Source organism: Rhopilema esculentum, chromosome 4, assembly GCF_057945365.1.
Source record: "Rhopilema esculentum isolate cy_ngs chromosome 4, ASM5794536v1, whole genome shotgun sequence".
In the NCBI taxonomy this organism is placed as follows: Eukaryota; Metazoa; Cnidaria; class Scyphozoa; order Rhizostomeae; family Rhizostomatidae; genus Rhopilema; species Rhopilema esculentum.
In genome coordinates, this window is record NC_142818.1 from 8,705,630 (window position 1) to 8,727,429 (window position 21,800).

General features: G+C 36.4%; 1 protein-coding gene across 1 annotated transcript in view; it reads right to left on the reverse strand.

Moving 5' to 3' along the window:
* Positions 1–20,183, reverse strand: part of LOC148960391 (piezo-type mechanosensitive ion channel component 1-like) — a 37,985-nt gene extending 17,802 nt beyond the window's left edge. Inside the window, exons 1-25 of the mRNA XM_089116160.1 lie at positions 19,850–20,183; positions 18,223–18,371; positions 16,251–16,340; positions 15,545–15,664; positions 14,821–14,863; positions 14,027–14,455; positions 13,233–13,389; positions 12,200–12,283; positions 11,459–11,647; positions 10,659–10,922; positions 10,110–10,251; positions 9,773–9,802; positions 9,098–9,300; positions 8,108–8,256; positions 7,365–7,803; positions 6,799–6,984; positions 6,213–6,302; positions 5,862–5,918; positions 5,228–5,368; positions 4,632–4,833; positions 4,154–4,246; positions 3,353–3,567; positions 2,287–2,508; positions 1,260–1,534; positions 479–568 (exon numbers count right to left, since the gene is read on the reverse strand). Of these exons, the coding sequence (XP_088972286.1) occupies positions 479–568; positions 1,260–1,534; positions 2,287–2,508; positions 3,353–3,567; positions 4,154–4,246; positions 4,632–4,833; positions 5,228–5,368; positions 5,862–5,918; positions 6,213–6,302; positions 6,799–6,984; positions 7,365–7,803; positions 8,108–8,256; positions 9,098–9,300; positions 9,773–9,802; positions 10,110–10,251; positions 10,659–10,922; positions 11,459–11,647; positions 12,200–12,283; positions 13,233–13,389; positions 14,027–14,455; positions 14,821–14,863; positions 15,545–15,664; positions 16,251–16,340; positions 18,223–18,286 (3,974 nt within the window). The 5' untranslated portion in view covers positions 18,287–18,371; positions 19,850–20,183. The remainder of the gene's footprint in view (positions 1–478; positions 569–1,259; positions 1,535–2,286; positions 2,509–3,352; positions 3,568–4,153; positions 4,247–4,631; positions 4,834–5,227; positions 5,369–5,861; positions 5,919–6,212; positions 6,303–6,798; positions 6,985–7,364; positions 7,804–8,107; positions 8,257–9,097; positions 9,301–9,772; positions 9,803–10,109; positions 10,252–10,658; positions 10,923–11,458; positions 11,648–12,199; positions 12,284–13,232; positions 13,390–14,026; positions 14,456–14,820; positions 14,864–15,544; positions 15,665–16,250; positions 16,341–18,222; positions 18,372–19,849) is intronic.
* Between the last annotated feature and the right edge of the window lie 1,617 nt (positions 20,184–21,800).

Sequence of the window (21,800 nt, forward strand, 5' to 3'; positions counted from 1 at the left end):
AACAGCGCCATCATCTTGTTTTTTATTTCCACGAAAACAGCAAAAAAATGGTGTTTAAACATATTTATAGATTAAATAAAGGCATACGAATTTAGCACCTTCACCTTCTGAAACTGTAAATCGTGAGAATTTTTAGACGTTTCAAACTGTGAGGCAATAAACCTTAATTTCTTGCAGTCAAACGACAGGTTTTAGCTGATTGCCTACTCATATAAGTTCAAGAGCAAACAACCTTAAAACATAAATTGACGCTTTCGTTTGAGGTATTTTACAACGCTGGCGAAATTCAGTCAAGTCTCAATTGACAACTAGACATTCAGATATTTGGTAAGCCTACAATAATTTTCTTTGGCGTGCAATTTGTAACGTTTATTTATCAGGACAAAAGGATTTTGAAAGGGATTTCGGATAAAAGCGTTGAAAGGAGCGGTGAAAAATTATTAAGAAAGATTGACAATAAAGAGGGGTTTGCACCCACCTGGCTTTTATTTCTTCCATTTTCTTTTTATCTTTTTCATTGGATTCTTGCAGCCGTGCATCCAATCTTTGCTCAACAAGCTGGGCACCCCTAATGAAAGATAATGTAAATACACATGAAATAAATCCTTCATCTGGGCTTAGATGAGAAGAAATTACATCATTCGGCATGAAATGTCAATAACAACCAGTTTGATAACTTGTCCATTGGTACATACAAGCTATTCAAACTGTACGAAAGGAATTCAAAAACAAGTTTTTAACCTTCTTCTAACATGACTCCACTATCACGAAAATATATACAGCCATCAAAACAAACGCAATGGTTAAGGAAAAGGTTAAAAACTGATAATGAACATTAATGAAAAGTGGCATTACATCATTTGTAAACATTGTGATCAGAATTAATATAAACTCGCGGATAAACAAAACGACACAGACAATGAAATATAGAACAATCAAATAAAAATGCTCTGACATGTAAATGCACTCTTAAAGCTTCATAATCAATTTAAATACAGAAAATACTCAATAATTCAATAAAATAATAAACTTTTCAATATACTATTGACATTGGCTAAGTGAAAGCAGTAAAAAGAAAGGCGTATTTTAAAATAAAATCTTAACTTCAGAAAGCAATACATGTAATCAAAATAAGTAGAGTAATGGAGGCAATATAGAGTGGTTAACGTGATGATATCACAAAAGCTTAGACATTTTTAGTAATTTAGACTATATTGTTCGAAGAAATAGCTTAGAACAAACGTATAAATCAATCTAACCTGGTTGCCATATCCGATTGCTTTCTGTGTTCTCTGATGACGTATTTAAAATAAATCGATTTGAAGATTCGATACTGGATGATCGCAAAAATAAAGCAAACTGCATCAACAGCTAGGCCAGTATTGGCTTCTGCTAAACAAGATGGATCCAAGGTTGTTTTGTCTTTGAAGAGATATTCATCTTGTCTGAGGCAGTATAAATTCAGTAGCTGAATAAGCACGCATCCGATCGTTTCAGTTTCCTTTATTCGCTTTATATAAACACACGACGCCACCTATGAAAAAGGTTCAAATGAGTGTAAGTGTGATTTTTGCTGTACATGACTTCCCTGTTCAAAATTGTACACGATTTCTATAATCAATTCTCTTACAGACTGTAAATTCATTCGCTAGATTCATAGATAGCCTGTCCCCCATTGTTCCCAGAAGCTCCTTTCATGGCCAGGATATTCATGCATCGTTGGGTTAATGCACAAACTACCAATCAGAATGAAGAGCCACCATAGCGTACTCTTCCTGGGCGACTTGCTGTGAATTTTGTTTTGATGTCAAACGTCCAATTCAGTGTCGATGATATAAAGATAAGGCATTTTTTGTCGGACGCTAAACAACTAATGTTGGACGCTTAAAAAAGGCAGAGGAAGGTGAGGTTTTCAAGTTAGAATTTGCCAATCACGGAGGGGACAGTCCGCCTTAAAAATCTTAATACAGGCAGCAAATACTCGTTTTGAATTTTGTGAAATAAGTTTTGATATCCTTTTTCTTACAACCAGGTCCATTTTTACCAACAATTGTTTGAAGGGTGTCACTGATTGGATGCGTCCATTGCATTCAGCTGTCCATTGTTTAAAAATAACCAATTTTTTGGCTGTTTGAAATGTTTGTCATTTATTTGGACGTGCTTGTAAATCAAGACGTCAGTGTAGGTTTTTGTGTGTTGTTTAGGACACTTCTTGGCATTCCATGTTTCACGCTCAACGTTATCATCATACAAAAAGAGGTTTCATTATATATATTTTCAGTTTACCTGGAGCCAGACTTTTAAAAGAATGACCAGAAAATTGTAGCCCAAAAACGTCTTCCACCATTTCCTGAGGGTATGCTTCGGGCGAAGATACAAAGACTGTCCATGCCACAAGAAGAAGAAGCACGCGAGAAGAAAGCCGGCGTTGAAAAGACTTGCAGCAGTCTGAGCCGTTATGTAAACAATGCTTAGCGTAAGCCAGTATAACTGCTCTAGAATGATTATCTGAAACAGTAAAAGATGAAAATAAATTTGTATAGTTGGTTTCCTTTCTGGATATATTTTATAATGATTTGAAAATTCATTTGCACTTCATAAAGATATAATGATTTTCCTATCATATAGCAAAGCTATTCTCGTCAACCATTTAAATTTTCCAGTTAGAAAGTTTTGACCATGGTTCGTTAAATAAATCCGAATTTTTCTTTGAGTCAACCTTTTTTGATCTATGGCAATTTTAAATCACAGAAATTCTGAGACACAACACCCACAAAAACTTCTGTAAACTGAATATCAATCAAATAAACACAACGAAAAGTTTATAATAACAAACTAAAATATTTCTATTCACTCTGTGTTAAACCTGGACAATTTTTTTGGAACAGTTTGCTGAAATGTGAGATTCTTTCACGGCACACCAGACAATATCTCACGACACACTAGTGCGCCACGGCACGGTGATTGAAAAACACTGCTCTAAAGCATTACAAGCTGCACTTATCTAGCGAAAATGTCAGATTGAGGAAGGATCTCCCGGGGTTGTTAAAAGACCATCCAAATATGAAGGTAGGATGTGTAACAAATGATGTAGCTTGTCACGTGATAAAGAATCTGTCACTTCCGTTTTTAAAAAAATGTATTACGGTTGAGTGTTTTATGAAATGATCAGTCTTTTTAATATCGGAATGAAAAGAAGTATGTTATCTTGTCTCTCTCCATGCCGAACCTAAACGACACCTTTACAGATGAAATGAAATGAAACATATAAGAGAAATGAAATGTGGAGATGGTTAAGATGAAATGAAACATATAAGAGAGTTGAAGTTATAGATAATTGGAAGATGTTCACCTTAAGAAAGTCAAGCCAAGTCTTATTGATCATGAAATCTGGCGGTACATAATGATCACTTTTCGCTGAATGAAGGAAGAAGCCTGATTTCGTCGTCTTTTGTCTCGTGGGACACGCAAGAGCTGTTGATTGGGTTGCGCTCTGAGCTTTCTGTTTTTTCTCTTCCGCAAAACAATTTTCTTGGCAGCATGCCGCAAGGAGTTGGAAAAAGTCGGCTAAAAATACAAAAAGTAACAGCCAGCATTAAAAAAAGCGTTCACTTCATTTCTAAAAAGAAAAATTTTGATCATTGTTTAGTCAAATATGAACAGAACTAGCGGTGCAATTATGTTTTTAAATGCCAGCCCCGAGAAATGATGCAACTTTAAGGTATCAATAGATTAGAAGATAAAACTTCTAAAGATCTTGTGGCAAAGTGCCAACAACTGCTGCAAACAATCGAAAGATACCACCATATTTCCTATGAATTTTTTTCGAGCCAATTTGAAGGCCCACAAAGGTGGATGACAAAAGAATCTATTTTCTTTGAAACAAATGAAAATTGTCCGGCCTTGAAATATTTTGGGCATTGCAAAAGTGTGTCCTGTATACGATACATATTTTAAGACCTGTTTTGAAAAGGGAAGCTTTTCGTAAATAAATCCCTTTTATTCCTGTCTCTAGCATTCCAGGTGTTACTACCATTCATCGGTGACGAACGTTCAAATCATAAGTCGAGCCTCACTATCAGCAGTGCAGCTAACGGCATTTACCATTTTGCCATTCGACTAATAATTAAGATAAATCAAGTCTTCAACTCACCAAGTAAAACAAACTGATTCTGCGGCCTTGAAACGTCAGTGAGGTAAAGCCAATGTACGAGATTCGGGCTTAGTCTTCCGCTCCATGGGTAATCTAGCATAAGGAATTTTCAACTTAAACATTGAGATCTGACTGTTTGTATTCTATTATCTAAAATGCGTAAGCTTCCCTTTAGCAACAACCTATGAGTTTGAGTAAAAAAGTCTTTAAAAAATTTTAAAAAAACTTTCATGCAGTACTCTTTGCCAGTGTCCTATATTGTTTCCACATTAGTGCTCATTAATAACATAAACATTTTTTATTTTGGATCGCAATGACGATCGTTTTGAGCAATGTCTTAATTTCCAATTCCTCATGATTTCGTAATACCAAAGGTACTTAATCATTGCAAGTCAAACTTCTGTGCATGAGGTCCAAACATGAAAATAAAGGGTAGAGGGAAAGGTATCAAGAAATAGGTTTGCCCATCAAAACATACCTAAGCAAAGCCCAGGTGGCCATCCAAGGATGAGGAGGTACTGAATAGCAATAAAAATGCACAAATAGCCGATGTAGATAGGCCAGAGTCTCTCGCTGTTCTTGCGTCTTACAAACAGGAAGATAGCAGTCCATAGTGACCCTAGGACTGCGAATGCATCGCAACGAACGGCTATACAAATCACCATCACGATGAGATTAATCTAGAAAGATAAATAGGTTTGCAAGAGGAGATAAATAAAATACCGAGAATTCAGGCAGGCAAGAATATGCCTTGCTCTTCATTATTCAGAACTAATTTACCAAAGGTTTCACTGTTTTGGTTCTCAAAATATGATGGAAAAGGAACGCTTATATTGAACAATAGCACAAACCCTGTCTCCAGGCCAAAGAAAATGGGGGAACTTTAGTGTGCAAAGAAATGGAAGATATAGATCGATATAGGGCAATAAACTTGAAATATAGACATTTACAGGGGAAGGAAAATTGCAAAGGCGATAAAGATATCAATGAGCTCATCTGGTTTGTAGCATTTTAAAGCTTTTAAAGAAAAAAAACTCAGATCAAAATTTGTAAAAAAATTGTGATTTTATTCACCTCAAAACCAAAACAGCCGAAAAAATTATTGCACATGTACTTGATGCAATTAGAAATGTTCTCATCCGCCATAGGCCTAGTTACACCGTTGAAAAGAATGCCAGGATTGATCTGAATGCCCTTCTTGTAACGATATAATTCCTTGAAAAAGAAACAGAGATACGTTTCATTAATGCTTGCCAACCAATATATAAACATCCAATGAACTGGTTGTTTTAAACATACAATGATCTACTGCTGAGTTTGGACAATTTGCCAGGCTAGTAATGCAACTTTTTCCTTGAATTAGCTTTCTAAGAATATTCGAACTTGTGGCTGTTAAGTTTATATGGTAAAGATAATTTCAGCCTTCTGTAAAAACCTAGGTGAGAGTATACCATTGCTCGGGAACCAGCGTCGGGAAAAGATAGAATCGAAGCATACGACGGTCAAGTATAATCACGAGCAGCAAGATGCAGATAAGGGATATATTTAGTGAAACCTATTCACATCTGTACAATTGACAAGATTCTTACAGTTTTTGACTAAGGACGCACCTTTTCTCTCTTGAACTGAAAATTACTGGGCTATAGCCAAAGCTACAAATGCAGACAGTAATAATCCATATATATTTCAAGTGTATAAAAAAGCATACCTGATGATGTTTGATAACCTTTGCAAAGACGATTGCAAGAACGATAAATAGGTACCCCTGGAAGAGGAGATATAGATACAATTAATAACAAAATTCACCTTGACGATAGTAGATGACATTCGAAAATAGCAAAATATTTAGACAAGGCACTCTACGCTAGTAAAGAATACCTTGTGTCTAAAGGATACTTTTGTGTATGTGATTATAAAAACATTTATTAGGGTATCTTGTATTGTAAATTTATTTCATCTGATGAAACAAACAATATTTACAACTGGCCATCAATGAACCAAAATATTGGTTTGTAATAACAAAGGAACCGTTATGAAATCAGAGTAGCAGCCAACTCACCCTGACTTCAACAGAAACCTTTGAGCTTTTGTGGAGTCCAATCCATCGTGCATTGCTGGAGAAATGACCGACCATTACTGATGTCATAGGCTGTAAAAAAGTGGAATAGAGATCTGAAGTAGACAAAATATATAAGTCAAGGTTGGAAGATCAATGCAAGAAATACCATTCCTAAATATCATCTAAATATAACAGAAAGAAACCAATACAAAAACTAATTAAACGAGCACATTTTGCAAGGAAGTTGTTGATTCTAAAATCAGAGGTAGGCAGGAATCGGAGGTAGGCAAAAATCGGAGGTAGGTAGGAATCAGAGGTAGGAATCGGAGGTAGGTAGGAATCGGAGGTAGGCAGGAATTGGAGGTAGGCAGGAATCAGAGGTAGGCAGGAATCGGAGGCAGGCAGGAATCGGAGGTAGGCAGGAATCGGAGCTAGGCAGGAATCGGAGGTAGGCAGGAATCGGAGGTAGGCAGGAATCGGAGGTAGGCAGGAATCGGAGATAGGCAGAAATCGGAGGTAGGCAGGAATCGGAGGTAGGCAGGGATCGGAGGTAGGCAGGAATCGGAGGCATTGCATAAAAACTTACCACTCCAGCTGCAGTACAGTTGTATTTCAGGATATCCTCATTGACAAATCTCAGTTGATAAAACATGAGAGAAAATATGATGATAGATGCCCAAACGACAAAGAAGTAATTCATCACCCGGAGCAGCTTTTGTGATGGCATCGACATGCATAGGACGAGCAAGAGGACAGCGTTGAAGGCAGAAACCTGCATTGTGGCAAAATAAAATACAATTGAAGATATAACTTATATAAATAAACGTTGTATTACTGGCCGTGAGTTTTTTGGCCTATTTTTGTAAAGATTTCAAGACTCGGCAAATATTTTTTGCTAAAAACAGCAAAGTGGCAAAGGCAATTTCATTTATATTGTTATAAAAAAACTTGAACTTTTTCTTGCACAGTGAAAACTCATTTATAATAGACGGAATCTGAATCTCATTTAAGATGGAGTTTCGTCACAAAAACTGTTAATTATAAAGATGAATGAAGTCGGATAAATACGGGGGAAAGAAATTATTTGCATATTAGCAACTTTTACTTAAGACTAAAGAAAAGTTATTTCTGCCTTCTAAATGTACCATGTACCTGCTGAACAACGACAAGCATGATCACAAAGCTGAGAGCCTTCGAAGCGTGAATCTCTGCCACCCTCCAAAGAACTTTCGATGCATTTTTGTAAAACCAGAGTAATTTATGAAGGGCTGTCATTTCCCCATCAACAGAATCTGTTTCCTGCGCGGCATTGTCAGTCCTCTCTGCTGAAGATTCTGGAGCAATAACCTCTGGCGGCTGTTTCGTAGCAGCAGAACCTTGGCTCTCATCGCCAATCTCTTTGGCTGCAGTGCCCGTGAGTTGATGCTGTTTTGCTTGTTTACGGAGAATAATCAAGTGGTTGATCTTCATAGTCAATGGTTTGTGAAAGAAATGCAACTGGATGACCAAGGCAATGGAGAACAGAGTGGGGATCAGGAGTTCAACAAGCAGGCTGGCTTTGTCATGTTGCCGAAGGCCTAAGTCATGTAGCCTGAAATGATGACGAAATCACGAATCTAAATATCTATCTACATAGTTGAAAATTCTATGGCAAAATTGAAATTTAGGAAATACACACTCGTCTACAAAACAATTATGAAAAATTATCTATTTTGAACGGTAAAACCATCCTATGGATTATCTAAATATTAGAACCTTTGAAACTGGGTATTGAAAAGAGCAAAGAAAATCAAAGATAGAATGAAATCATGGAAATATTCATTGAATAGATAAGAATCCTGGATAACCTTAAAGCAAAAATAGTACAAAATAAATACGTTAAAACACTCGCTTACATATCTTCACTGATGCCGGCTCCATCTTTCCAATATGTGTGCATATTCTTGAACTGGTATGTGTACACGATAAGAAGAATTAATATGGAATACACAACCATAAACCACCATAACGGACGCAGGATTATCTTCCACACTTTGACTGAAAACTAGAGAAATTGAAGAAAAGGTTAAATATCAATTCCCCAAAAACACAATGTCCAACCCTTGTAAGGGTTTCACTACGGGTGCAAGGTAAGGAGTCTCTTACGTGAGAGAAGCTCTGTAGCCAAGCACAGAACTATGTTGAAAACGTCCTTATTTTTCAAACACCTTGATAATGAAAACCAACCCCAGCTTGATGAAATAGCATATGATCTTTATACATAAGATAGTATAAAAAATATTTTAAAAATAAATCAATAGCAATAGCTCAGGTGACAGATGTTCTAACCATGTCAAGTTATCAAGGACTGAATCTGATAGTATACTTAAAGTATTTCATTTGGGTCTTTTGTAACGTATAATGTTGCCCAAGAAGGGTACTTATTACAGCTTTGGACCAATGCATGCTGCGTACACAGAGAATTAGCATTAAGAACGTATTGTTAGCATTTCATTACAGCCGAAAAACTAATCGTCGATGAACAAGGGCAGCACAAACACGGAATATAATTGCCAAAGCAAGTAGGACATAATGATCATTGTGCAAAAATTTACTATTTAACCTGATGGAATTGTAGCAAGTCATATGCAAACACACCTGGAGATTAGGCCGACCCTGACAGTGGTGCAACCTAGTCCACTACGCGGAGAACTTTAGTACTTAAATTCTTGTATCCTTAGCCAGAAGTTTAAAGGCTGCCTATCATAGACTTGGAAACAGAATTGATGTGTAAAAAATAAATATATAATCGTCAGGAGAACACTTTGAAAATTTTGTATGCAAAGTAATTAGTGCATTGCCTAAGATAGACACTGAGCATTGAGACAAGAAGAAACGAGACATACCTGGTAAACAATAAAGCCTATGAGAAAAGTCACCATATAGAATATCTGATACAACGAGACGTCTTTCTGCAAAGCAACCAGCAAGAAGGCTGCGCAGCAAAGGAGGATCCAATATTTGGCAAGCGTGCTCCTAATCCATTGCATAAACTCCTTCGCATCGTCGGATGGCGGCCCGGCATCTATGTCTTCAATATCAGATTCAACTACAATATCAAAGCCAGCGATTGATGAATAACGATGACCAAGATTTGTTCCCTAAAATCTGGATTATCGTTGTTGGATAAGGCTCGAAAGAATCAGGATTTTCGCTGAAAACTGGAATCTTTATTTATCTTCATTCAAAGAATCAAATAACAATATATAGTATTGTGTGGATTTTTGTTAAATAACGAAGTTGGGACTTGAAACCTCTGTCTTCTCTACAATTCTGGCAAATAACAATTCATTTTTGAACCATCGAAAATTGTTATTAAGTGACTAAACTTTCAATTAAATTCTTCATAAAACACAGTCTTAGTGTCGAGTGGAAGATAAGAATAAATTATTCAGAAATTGAGCCTGGTCAAGAGGGCGACAGTTATTTCCCACACAACAGAAACAACTTTTAAAAAGCAGCATATTTGATTGTAGTGTTTAATTTAGCAGGATCAAACATGGAGTCCTCAGTATACCCACCTCCTTTGTACTTTCTTTCAGCTGCAGCTCCTATGAACAGAAAAATAATCACCGGTTGATAGGGTGAAAAATTACAGATGTTTTATTTTCGAGTAACGATACAGACTGAATTAACAAGCATTACATTTTCAAAAAAACAAGTCACTATAAAATATTACAGTTTTCTGATCTGCTAGGCCCTTTGAAAACCCTGCTTTTTTCGAAGTATATGCGAGCATTTACTAAATATCACATGAAACTTTAACCAAATAATGGTATCCAAATAATGCACTATACACCCTTAGATGAGAAATTGCATCACGTTACATAAAGTTCCTTTGTGCTTCTGCATATTCACCTCTTTTCTTAAATGCCTGCACAATAGGCCGTGCTAACGTCGTAAGCATGAGTTCCCCTGTCTGCCGATCCTGTCTCTTTCTCAGTTTTCTTTCTCGCACATGCTGTCTCAGAGTTATCCAAAATATCCAGGTGAAAAGAGTCTGGAAAAAAAGAAGCCAAAATCAAAGTTCGAAGAAAGATAACATTCAAAGAATTCAAAGTCCTAATGATTTGACGGGAACGATTGGGAGTATAATTTGATACAAACATCAAAAAGGTCCTGACAAAGAGACGGGTACAATGTGCTTCTTAGAAAAGGAAGTGATACGTCAGACGAAAAATTCACAACCGTGAAATTTCGGCGAGATTTCGTAATCGCCCCAGAAAGGTTAAAACAACTTCTCAGGCACCAGAGTTGATTAATGTTCTCCTTAACCATAACAATCTCTGAACCCAAAATTGTTGTAAAACGTTAGGAAATTGTCTGTCATATTTTTCAAGGTACCGCAATATATGTTTAAGAACTTTGTCTTTATAAACAGTACTTAAAAAGATGAGACAAACAAACCTGGGCTCCAAGATGAAGGCAAGGGTAGTCGAATTTTTTCAGACCAAGCTCCGAATAGTCCAAATTTCCGTGACTAATTGGCAGCTCATCTTTTTCCAAATTCATACCATAAATATATTGGATAACGAGTAAACATTCCGCGTAGAAGACAAAGTACGGTGACGATGCCATGCAAAACCATCGAGCAAAGGGGGTTATCCATATCACACAGGCCCATAACAGCAACACAAACGATAGCCAAGAGTGGTACGTTATACTCCAAGCCTGCAGTGAAACATTAAATATCAGTATACCTGACCATTTCTAACTTTGATCCTTAAGACTATTGATGCATCAGATGCATGCCATGGTGCAATATTCCATTGAAGAAAATTTAGGGTAACGTTATACAAGATCCAAAGATGGAACAAACCATGACTAAAATCCGTTTCCTTTGCATTGCATCAAAAATTTTATTGAACAAAGCATCTGATTTTTAGCAATAGAAATCGCAATTTAGAAATGTTATTACTGCCTTAACAAACAAAAAATATGTGCATACTGGTAGGACAGAAACGTCTCAAAGAGAACGCGGTGGACCTCAGTTGACCTCTTTATCATTTCTCAGAAACATATAAAAGTTTAACATTTGCTACTTACATAGACATGCCCCACTTTAAAAGCGAATAGAATATGCCTAATGATTAAGCAAGACAGAATTGCTACTAATGTGTGATAAGAATATCTTATATCAATATAAGCTGAAATTGTGATCACGGCCCGAATGCTCTGGAAGACCGAAAGCTCTTCAAGAAACTCACCATCATAACAATAAGTGCAGCAATATAATTCTGCCTCATCAGGAACATGACAATGCTACTAAAGGTCCCTTGGACGCTAATCTGTTCAACCGGATGCTCAGTTTGCACGGCCGGTAATTCCGGTTGCACGCTTGGTGACCCTCTAAATGTGCGGTATGCGTATTTACGACTTCCTTCTGCTAGCAGATGCTATGGAGAAGAGAAGATATGGTCAAGAGAGCTTCACAGAACTACGTGATCCAAACAAGATTGGCAAGCAAAACACAATTAATCTAAAAAATTAAATAATAAATTTCTTTGAATAACTCACATATGGGGAACATAAGAACCTGTCCTTTTTCTTAAGGGTTAACGGAAACATATTATATCCAAAACGGGTATCAAGGGAAATTAATAAGATCCTGAGTTTATGAAGGGAACATTATCCATACCCAAGGGGGGAACAGGATAGATTTTTTGATATTTTTTAGAATAGGTACACAGACCACTCTTATACTTAGGTTCTCATACTCAAAGATGCCAACTCTTTTCTAGTTCTGAGAAAGTTTGTCTAAGTGTGTATACACAATCCTATCAACTTCTTTCTGACTTTGACAACTTCACCTGGGATTTTTCGCTATGCCCATAGTAGATTACACTTAACAATGAAATATGTCCCAAAACCATTCTGGATTACGCCATGATAATGACTGATGATCAAGTGAACAGGCAGTAATAAACAGCCATAAGAAAACGAAATACCTCGTGTTCCACCGGATTTTCTTTCCATGACAACGGGTTCCACCACTGAAACGTACTCCTTGCAACTTGTGACTGGTGGTATTGCTAAAATATTATATATATATAAGTAATAGTTTGCATTGGTCCATTATATTAGAGTCGAATAAAATTCAGGTATATCGACAAACATATTAAGCATCTGGTACATTCCGATTTTTAATATCATTTGATCTAGAAGCTTTCTGCAACCTACCCCCTGTGACAGTCATCACAAAGATACCTACAGCTGAAGGTTAAATTAAGCCGATTTGTGTGTCAAGGGGGGTACTCCTTAAATGTTTTGGAAGGCACTGAATTACCTTGCCTTTGCTACGAATGGCGGTTACAAATCAAGCATGTCCCCTAGATCTAAAGGTCTGATGACTTGAAAGAATGTACAAACTACAGGCTTTGTGTAACGTGTCGTAGTTTACAAGAGAAAAAAATTGTTTGAGTCTTGGTGAACTCCGACTAGAGTTTTATGATCATCGAGCATCGAGGTCACTGTGCTAACCAGAGTTAATTACGTTTTGAATCGTGAACTCGGAAGATATCTCGGATCATAACGTTTTAAACTGTGGTCAGCATAGTGAGCCTCGATGCGACTGGGGGAGGCGATGGTGCTCTATTAAAAGCGATGGTGCGTTAGCAGTGAACCTCCAAACAAAATGGCAGTAAACTACTTAAACCAAAGCCTCGAATTAAAAAATAATCTTGACGAATCAATTAGATTTTTTTGCTACACTGACATGAAGCAGATAGAATAACTTTTAGAGAAATCTTTCTGCGTTCGTCTAAGTATTCTAGTTGGTAAACTAAGGGAGGAGGGGATGAGAGGTGCACATGTCTCATCAGAATCAGGTTTGATTTCCATATGTTGAAACAGTAGAAAACGTCAAAGACATAACCTCAGTACAAATGTACGATCCATCAAAACAGTAATATTTCATAAAAAAAATGCAATTTTGCCACGGCCGTTAAAAATAACAATTCTTTAATGAAAGCACTAACTCACCCAACTGCATCTGTACCTGACTTCGGTGGCGAGAATCCAGTACACGAGAAATATAACAACAGGAAAAACATAAACAGGCCAGTTGAGATTTTCATTGATACTGAGGTAATTGCCGGACCGGCATTTGGATAATACGATTGCAGGGAGACCGAACAGTCTACAATGATAGAGAAAAAATCTGGTCGAACAGCACAATAAACGTTTTATTCGGCAAGCTTTAAAGAAGCATTATTTTATGCTTCTGTAGTTGACAAACTATCTCATAGATTTCGAGATAGAAAATGGAAAAGCATGAGCACTTAGGAATTAATAAAAATTGCTAAAAGAGGAAGGGCCCAAGATCGTTTCCAAATTAATAGAAATTGAATTTCAGCTTTACTAATATTCTTCCATACAGTCTATCTACCATGATAAAATATATGAATAAATTTGAACAGTTGCCGATAACCAATTAAACAGTAGCCTGACGATCACAATAAGCCTGAAACTCAGAGTAGTAGCTCAGAACCGTCATATATAACTGAAAAGATACGATATAAAGACACAGCATTGGAATAAGATAATCATATACGAGGGTCTTTTTACACAATGTTTGAGGATTCTTTGATTACTGTGAAAATAATACAGCACCAACTTCCAGATACTAAATGTAGGGGTCTAAACTTCCTTTTCTGTCGATAGAAAATCAACGAAGTGGATCACACAACGAACAGATACTATCAAATCAAGAATCTTCCCCTGAGAAAGAAAATGTAGTATATCCAAATTTATTTTCAGTAGACTGGAGTACTTACCTCGCAAAAAGAGTAGGTGCTGGTAGCAATTCCTGAAAGAACTCAAACTGATACAAATACAGCAATACGACATGAAGCCCAGCGTATACAGTTAAAAACACTTTGAGGCAAAATAAGGCTTTGTTTTTCTTGAAGCGAACGGATCGATGACATGCCCAAAATGTGCCTAAGAACAGGAAGCTCAGAAAGTAAACTGAAGATATAACATTTGGTTGGACTATTCCACCAAGCAGCAACATCAATGCGACAAAAACAGGCAAAACATCCTCAACTGGCGAGCCATCTCTATCGTGATGCGAACGACTGTGTGAAGATCTGACATGGAGATGGATTTTTCTTGATCCGATAACACAAGCCAGGGATATTATGAACACGAGCAGGTCTGGAGCAAGAAGGCGGACGATATTTGCAGTGTCTGTTCTACGGAATCTAGGGAAGAGCCAGAAATCTTTTAGCAATACCACATGGAAAATTTATTGACAGTTTTACATTACGCTTAATTCCGTGTCAACTACATAGCCCGAGAAGCAGTTGTTAGATACTTAATTGATATCTATGGAAGTAGAAACCAACAAATTTTGTTTGTACTTAAGACAATAAGAGATCCTAGTTTCTAAACCTGCTTGTGTCAGAAATGAGTTTGAGAGTTAAAATCATTTTCACAAGGGTTTTATAGCGAGTAACAATTGAACGCTTCATTTTTCAGCTTTCTGCCAAATTCTGATCATAAACTCAGGAAACGGCTAAGATACATTTATATTCAAAAATTTTCTGGACACATTATTTGTACTTACTTGTAAAATCCAATCTGACCTAAAATAGTTTCAGCTAACGAACCTGAAAAGCAATTTAACATTGAAAAAACGTCTGAAAGGTTAATTAAGATTGCAAGATTGGCATTGCTAATAAATACAATATTTATAATAACTGGTGTCTAAATGTTAATAAATAAATAAGCGCAAGCTGAAAAATTAACAAATATAAAAATGTAAAGATAAGAAGGAGATGAAACAGAAATCTATATACCACAAGTTTAAGCAGTAGAAGGTACCTAATATGAAATTGTGACTAAATGATAAATGTTAACATAAAGAAAAAGAGGAGCAGGGAGATGAAGAAGTGTGTGTAGAATATAGGAAGAACATATAATCAAAGACAGAAACGAAAGCAGCAGAAGAGAAGAAGAGGTAGGAAGATATATTTCAATTGAATTAAAAGCACTAAGTCCTGACACATTTCCCTGGCAATTGAAATTCCCATTGGTTAGACTTTACAATAGACCTATTGTCGTGGAGCCAATCAGCTAATCTTCAATGTTTTCTCAATTTTAAACATGCTGCAAAGCCAATTGTTATCTCTGAACAATTGACAGATGGGACATAGTGCCTTTAAGTTCTAGAGCTTCCACCTGTAAGATATACGCTATATACATATAAGGGGAAATAAACTTGGGTGAAAGTAAAAATATATACCACCCACATTCAAAATGGCAGTGTGTGAACATTTAGTTTCACTTACAGTTTGATATTTCTCTTGCAACAGATTCTTCTGCAAGCAGAGTTATCTGAAAAGCTATATGAGCCACAATAGCAACCACAGACAATCCAAGAATGGCCTGTTGCAGTTTGACAGCACATGCTACAAAATGATTTGAGAAATAATTTTTTAGTAACAATGAAATCATTGAAAAATATACAAGGTTGTCAGTACATATGGCAATTCTTTTTGGCACTTAACTATTCTTAGTTTTCAAAGGATGAATACAAAGGATTGTGGAAATCTGCCTAGTTTGCCTAGTGGTGAGGAAAAAAACATAATGAAAAAAGTTCCAGAAAATGTTTATTTGCTTAACTTCTGCTGTTCCCATCAACATGATATTTATGATATTTTGCTAATAAAGTGGGCTTTCATACGTTAGGGTACTAAGAGTCTTGCCCCCTTGTCTACCTTGTTTGCAGAGGTCTCTGCACACATGTTGCCCTATAACATACGAGCTTTGAAACGTATGGGAGCCCTTGAGTTTTTACAAAACAATAGCAAAGCATAATGATTTGATTATCTTAAGGGCACCACCTACATGTACCCCCAATATTCTGGAATACCTGCCAACAATCTTTAATATAATTACTACTTACTAAAAATTATTGCTTTATGACATATCACTGTATTAATACCTCTACATATATCTATAAAAATCAAATATTTATAAAAATTTATTACATACCTGCTCGCCGCGAGGGGCTTGGAAGTAAGGGTACAACCAGTAGACATAATAGGTAAATGAAGGACAAGCCATTGTATCTGATGATGCAAGCTGCAACAAGACATATAACTATTTTAACAAACTCTGGGCTTTCTTATTTTCAAACATCTTATTGGCAGTTGGTATTAAAATGCAGCAACTAGAGTTTGATTCTTAGACAATATATTATTATTACAATACACAGGCTTCCCTACACCCTAATAGATTCATTTGTTCTGATTTTCTCCATTCTCAATGAAGTTGAGGTCTGCTCAGTTGCAGGGTGAAGTTGTTAGTGAAATCAAAATATCTTAAAATCTGACTGTGCTATAATATTTTTTTTACTTACAGGTACATTATTCTTAAGACATTCCAGATTTTAAAACCAAAATATGATCTTTATTCATTTACAGACTGATGTTGCTCGTGTATTTGGTGGTCAGGTTGGAAACTTACAAGTGACCTTAGCATAAAATCTTTGAAAAGGAGGCTTCACTCTTTGTTACCTCCTCAGTCAATAGAAGAATGTAATATAGAAGTATCCAAAGCACTCTGTATGACATCGATAATTAGGTCAATGAAGATTGAAAAGCTGATTGTTATTATTCCCTGCAGCATTTCATAACACTCCTGGGATACATTTGATGATGTTGATTCAGTACAGACCATTAAAGCCCTTAGGTCATCCAAAATTCAGTGGCGTGGTGGCAGGGGGGGCCAGGGGGGCCATGGCCCCCCTGAATAGGGGGGCAAATGGAGTTAAGGGGGCGCCAAAATTGTTTGCTTGTAATATTTGGCTAGAAACATCAAAAGTGATCGTACACGGGTAGAACACTTCGCTATAACTTGCTGTGAACAATCTAAAATAACGCGAGATTCTATAATCGAAGCACGTTGCGCTGCCATGACCCAATCAACATTTGTGTCATATGTTTTCGTGTTAACTATGTACGTGGCTTCATGTTTAGCACGCCAACTAACGAAGATTTTACGTATGCCAAAAATGCTTTCTATTAGTTTGTACTCGGAACGCCAAAAAGCCTGAGTGAACGCCACAGATCTTCGTGCCTAAGTACATGGAATGCACCCTGGCAATCAATACAGCAGCTTCTTGTTATTAACATCGATGTGAGCCAAAGGTCACCCTTTCTTTCTTTTTCCAACGCATGAATCCTCCCTTCCCAAATTTTTTAAAAAAATAAAAAATCCATGTCTTTCTGAGCATCGTTGAACTGTCTATTCTGAGCGATGTAGTGATTTGTTAAATTTTATTCTGGGAGATACATTTTTAGCCATTCTAGAGGGCTTGATTTCAGAAATTTTCTTCCGTGTCGGACCCAACCATGGTGGGTCCTCCTTTTTCACTAAACTTGATCCTTAGCCCAACCCCAGATTCAATTTTGTGGCCGCCACCTCTGTCCGATTCAATGGTGCGATTCAATGCTTGAAACTTTCAAGTTGTTGAAAAAACTACTATTTAATAACTACTAAAGAATAACAAACTTGAACCATGTTTGTATATCATACATCATATATGCGATTACACGCTTATAAGCCAATTCAAAATAGCTTGATATTTTACCGAACCACGATCGAGAAGGTCAAACGTTAGGATTACATAACTTTTCCATACATATTCGCATTTTTAGTCAAACTTTATTTATGAAATTTTGCATTCAAGTTGCAAAAATCGATTTCCCTTCTAGAAACACATGCTTTATATAAACACGATATTCTGTGACGATATATAGATAGGGCGCAAAAATCGACTTGGCCACCCCAGGGAAAACATAGCCACCCCGCCACTGATCCAAATCCAAATTTCAGTGTCAGAAAATTGTAGTCTTTGCAGTAAAATTTAAATCTGAATAAATAAAGAACAAGAACAGGAAAACAACTCTATGTGTTGAAAAGTTGAAAGTCAAAACATAAGTAATCAGTAAAAATATCATACCAGCAAGAAGTGTTAACGGTAATGCAAATCTGTACAAAATTGCTCTTGCTGTGTCAGCACCCATATCTTAACTTTTAGTAGTAGCCTTTTTGAATTCTCATCCAACATCAACCTGACAGTACCAATATCTCATCTTGCAGAGTAAATTTCTAGGATAAAATCAATTTAGAATAAATTTGGATACATCAGAATTCAGTTCAATTCAGTTCATATACCTTAAAATTCCACTACATGCAAATTCAAAAAGGTTCTTTTCAGACAACATGAGCATCAAGGTTTTGTGGTACAGCTATACCCTGGTTTAGGTAAAATTAGCATTCCTTCCTTGGTAGAACAAGTTAGTATGGATTGATAAATGGCCAAAACTTAGATAATTGCAACATTATCTGTGGTGTACTACAATACTCTGTTCACGGTCTTAAATTTTGGTAGTATCCTCTTTGAAATCTCATTATCTTTTTTCTTTTATTAACTGATCTTTCAAATTCATCAAACAAGATATATATTATGCTAGTGACACTAATATATCTTTTGAAAGTGACAGTATTTAATAAGATACTACAAAAGTAGATTTATTTTGTAAGTTGAGTGTGGTTCTTCATTCAAATTAGGATAATATAATGAGCAAATAATTCAAGTACCAAAATGAAATAAATAAAGTCATGATTGTTAAAGATATAAAACACAAAAGTGTTTTTAACAATAATAACTTAATACATTTCATTTTGGTATATACTTAATAAATGTGGACATTTTCAGGGGTAGCGCCAAGAAATTCAAAGTGGGGGGGGGGGGTGGGGCTTGAATTGACAGAATTAATAGACTAAATAAACAACTTTTGAGAATCGCACTAAAATGCTTTTCGATAATTCATGCCTATGATTTTATGGGGCACCTGTTATGCAGTACATTAGAAGGGGTGCCAAGAGGTTGTGCGAGGCCATAAATACATCTGAAAGAAAGGCATCCCTGCAAGTAAAGCAAGCAAAGCAAGCAGAAAACTTTTTTGCAAATGCGTTCCTTTAGATTAGCTTAAAATGCATTTCAGAACAGTTCTTGCAGTCATTTTTTTGAACCGTTTGAAATATTTTACCATTTCTAAGACATGATTTTATTACGATTGATTAATTCCAGTCTTAAAATGGAATTCATTACTTTATGAGGCTCGACCAGGCCTTGAAAAATCAAGCAATGAAAGGATTATTCGCACTATTCTTGTCTTCCATCTTTTTTATTTTATTTTTTGTTTTTTATAAAACACGTTTTGCGACGCCCATGTTTTGCGCCATCATCCATACCAAAGTCCTTGGATAAAACTGTTAATACAATGTTTGTCAAGGATCATAGCGGACTAAATATGGAGATTTCGTGGTTTATTTTGGATGAAAACCTCGACCGGAAGACTTTAGAAGTAACTGAAGAGAACTGAAATTAAAAGACGTACCAGTTTGTTTAGTATAACTGAAATCATTGTTTAGTATAGTCAGATTGTATCCGATATTTCTGATACCATAATAGTTCTTGGCCTCTTTTCTGATCTGTTGTAAAACCAACAACTGGTCAAATAACCTCTCACTAAAACAGAACCTTTTATAAACTTAAAAGGAAAAAACATGGACAAACTCACTTTTAAAACCAGTGTTTTGCGATTGTTTGCTCAGCTTTCCCTGCTTCATTCAAATCCCATACGAAAGGGGTGTCGTCCAAACCTGGATACAATGTATATGTAAAGCCTAGGCCAAAAACAAGCGATGAAACTTTGAAAAATTATCCTCTTTACAAAAACAATGAAAATCTGTTTGCAATGTCTATCCTTTGGAAGCAATCAGGCTCTGCAGAAGCAAGTATTTCTTGACACTTCCGTTTCCTTTTCCAGTATTAAACTCTATTTAGATTACCCTCTCAAAACTATTGCCTTATTATGTCATTCCGGCCCACATGACAGATTTTCTTTTCAGCGGTTCCGAGATTCCACCGCAGCAGCAATCTACCTGCTAATTCAAGCAGCGACTGGTACCAACCTGTCACAAACGTGTTGGTAAATGTCATGAAATTTGTAAGAAAACACACCAATGTTCAGACTGCTATTCGTTTAAAACCAATTGAAATTGAAATATTGGTTATTTGTGTCTTTCAAGAGATTCACTGCACATAGATAAGGCTGGCAGGGCCGTCGCTAGCGGGAGATTGGAGGAGCGGCACCCAGTGTGACCAGATCTAGCATAATATAATGCTTTTAGCATAATATTGGCCAGAAATTGTCATTTAGAATAAAATCTAGCATAATTAGGAATCTAGCATAACTCTGGCATAATTTTGATAGTTTTTAAAAAATTATTGTTTCTATTGATCCGTTGTCTATCACCACCAAATGAAAACACTTTACACCAGAATGTGTGACTTTCCACTTTCCGGGTTTAGCCAGATGTTTGTAACGGTTGGCAGCCAAATATTTTATGATTGGCAGCCAAATTCAGCCAGCTAAATGCAGTACACAAAAAAGCTGAATTTTCGCTAATTGTGGAGAGTGATAGTGTAATCAAAATTTGCTTTGTAGGTTACAAAAGCTTTCACTTAATTTTATGCTGCATTGTCTGTTATCTTTCACTTTGTTTCATGTTTCTTTTTTGCAATTTTGAAATCATTCTAAAAAAATTTGAATATTATCTATGCCAAAAATTTATTTTCCTTTGCATTTTTTGTGGTATTTTGCAACATGCTGCCAGAATTCTACCAACTTCTGCTTCTTCGGCCAAATCAATTTATGACGGCCAAGGGGTTAAGAAATTTGGATGTCAAAACCATTGATCTAAATTGCCTTTTTGTGTTTTAGAGGAGTGGTCAAAAAGGTCAAATGGCAACTCTGACCACTTTTGATATTCTGAGCATGCGCTAGCCTCTTTCTTAAGCAGGGATACCTTGATTTGAAATTTAGCATAATGTTTGCAAATCTAGCATAATTTTATGACAAATTTGGCATAATTCCAAAATTGAGATCTGGTCACACTGGCGGCACCCCCTCCTCTAGAAAATTTACTTGTTGGCAAATTATCGAAAAATAGAGTTTTGTCGGGCTTTGTTTGCAAGGTTCCTAGAGCAATAGATTTAGCAAACAGTAGGGATAAGATGAGGATAAGACCGAAACGGTGTCACCCAGAAGTCCTCAGCAATTCAAAATAGGTACAGATAACGCTATGGGATGAGTGGCATCGAAGGGCAAATGTCCCCAAAAATTTCAAAAGACTTGCTGTCGGTAGCTGCAGTCTAGAGCTTAGCAGACAACTGTAGGCATATCCAGGGCCATCGAATTTCCACTTAAAGTTTGGGGAAGGGTAAAAGTTTATTGTAAAACTTTGATTGCTGATCCTGGAGGTACTATGCACAGGGCCACCGAAAGAAAAGGTATGGGGGCAAAGCACCCCAGGGCCACGAAGTTTAAGGGACCTTATAAAGTAATGAATTCCATTTTAAGAACAGTTTCAACGAAACGTATATAAAATATTGCCTAAAAATGGTAAAACTTCCTAAACGATTGCAAAAAATGACTGCAAGAAATATACTGAAATGCATTTTAAGAT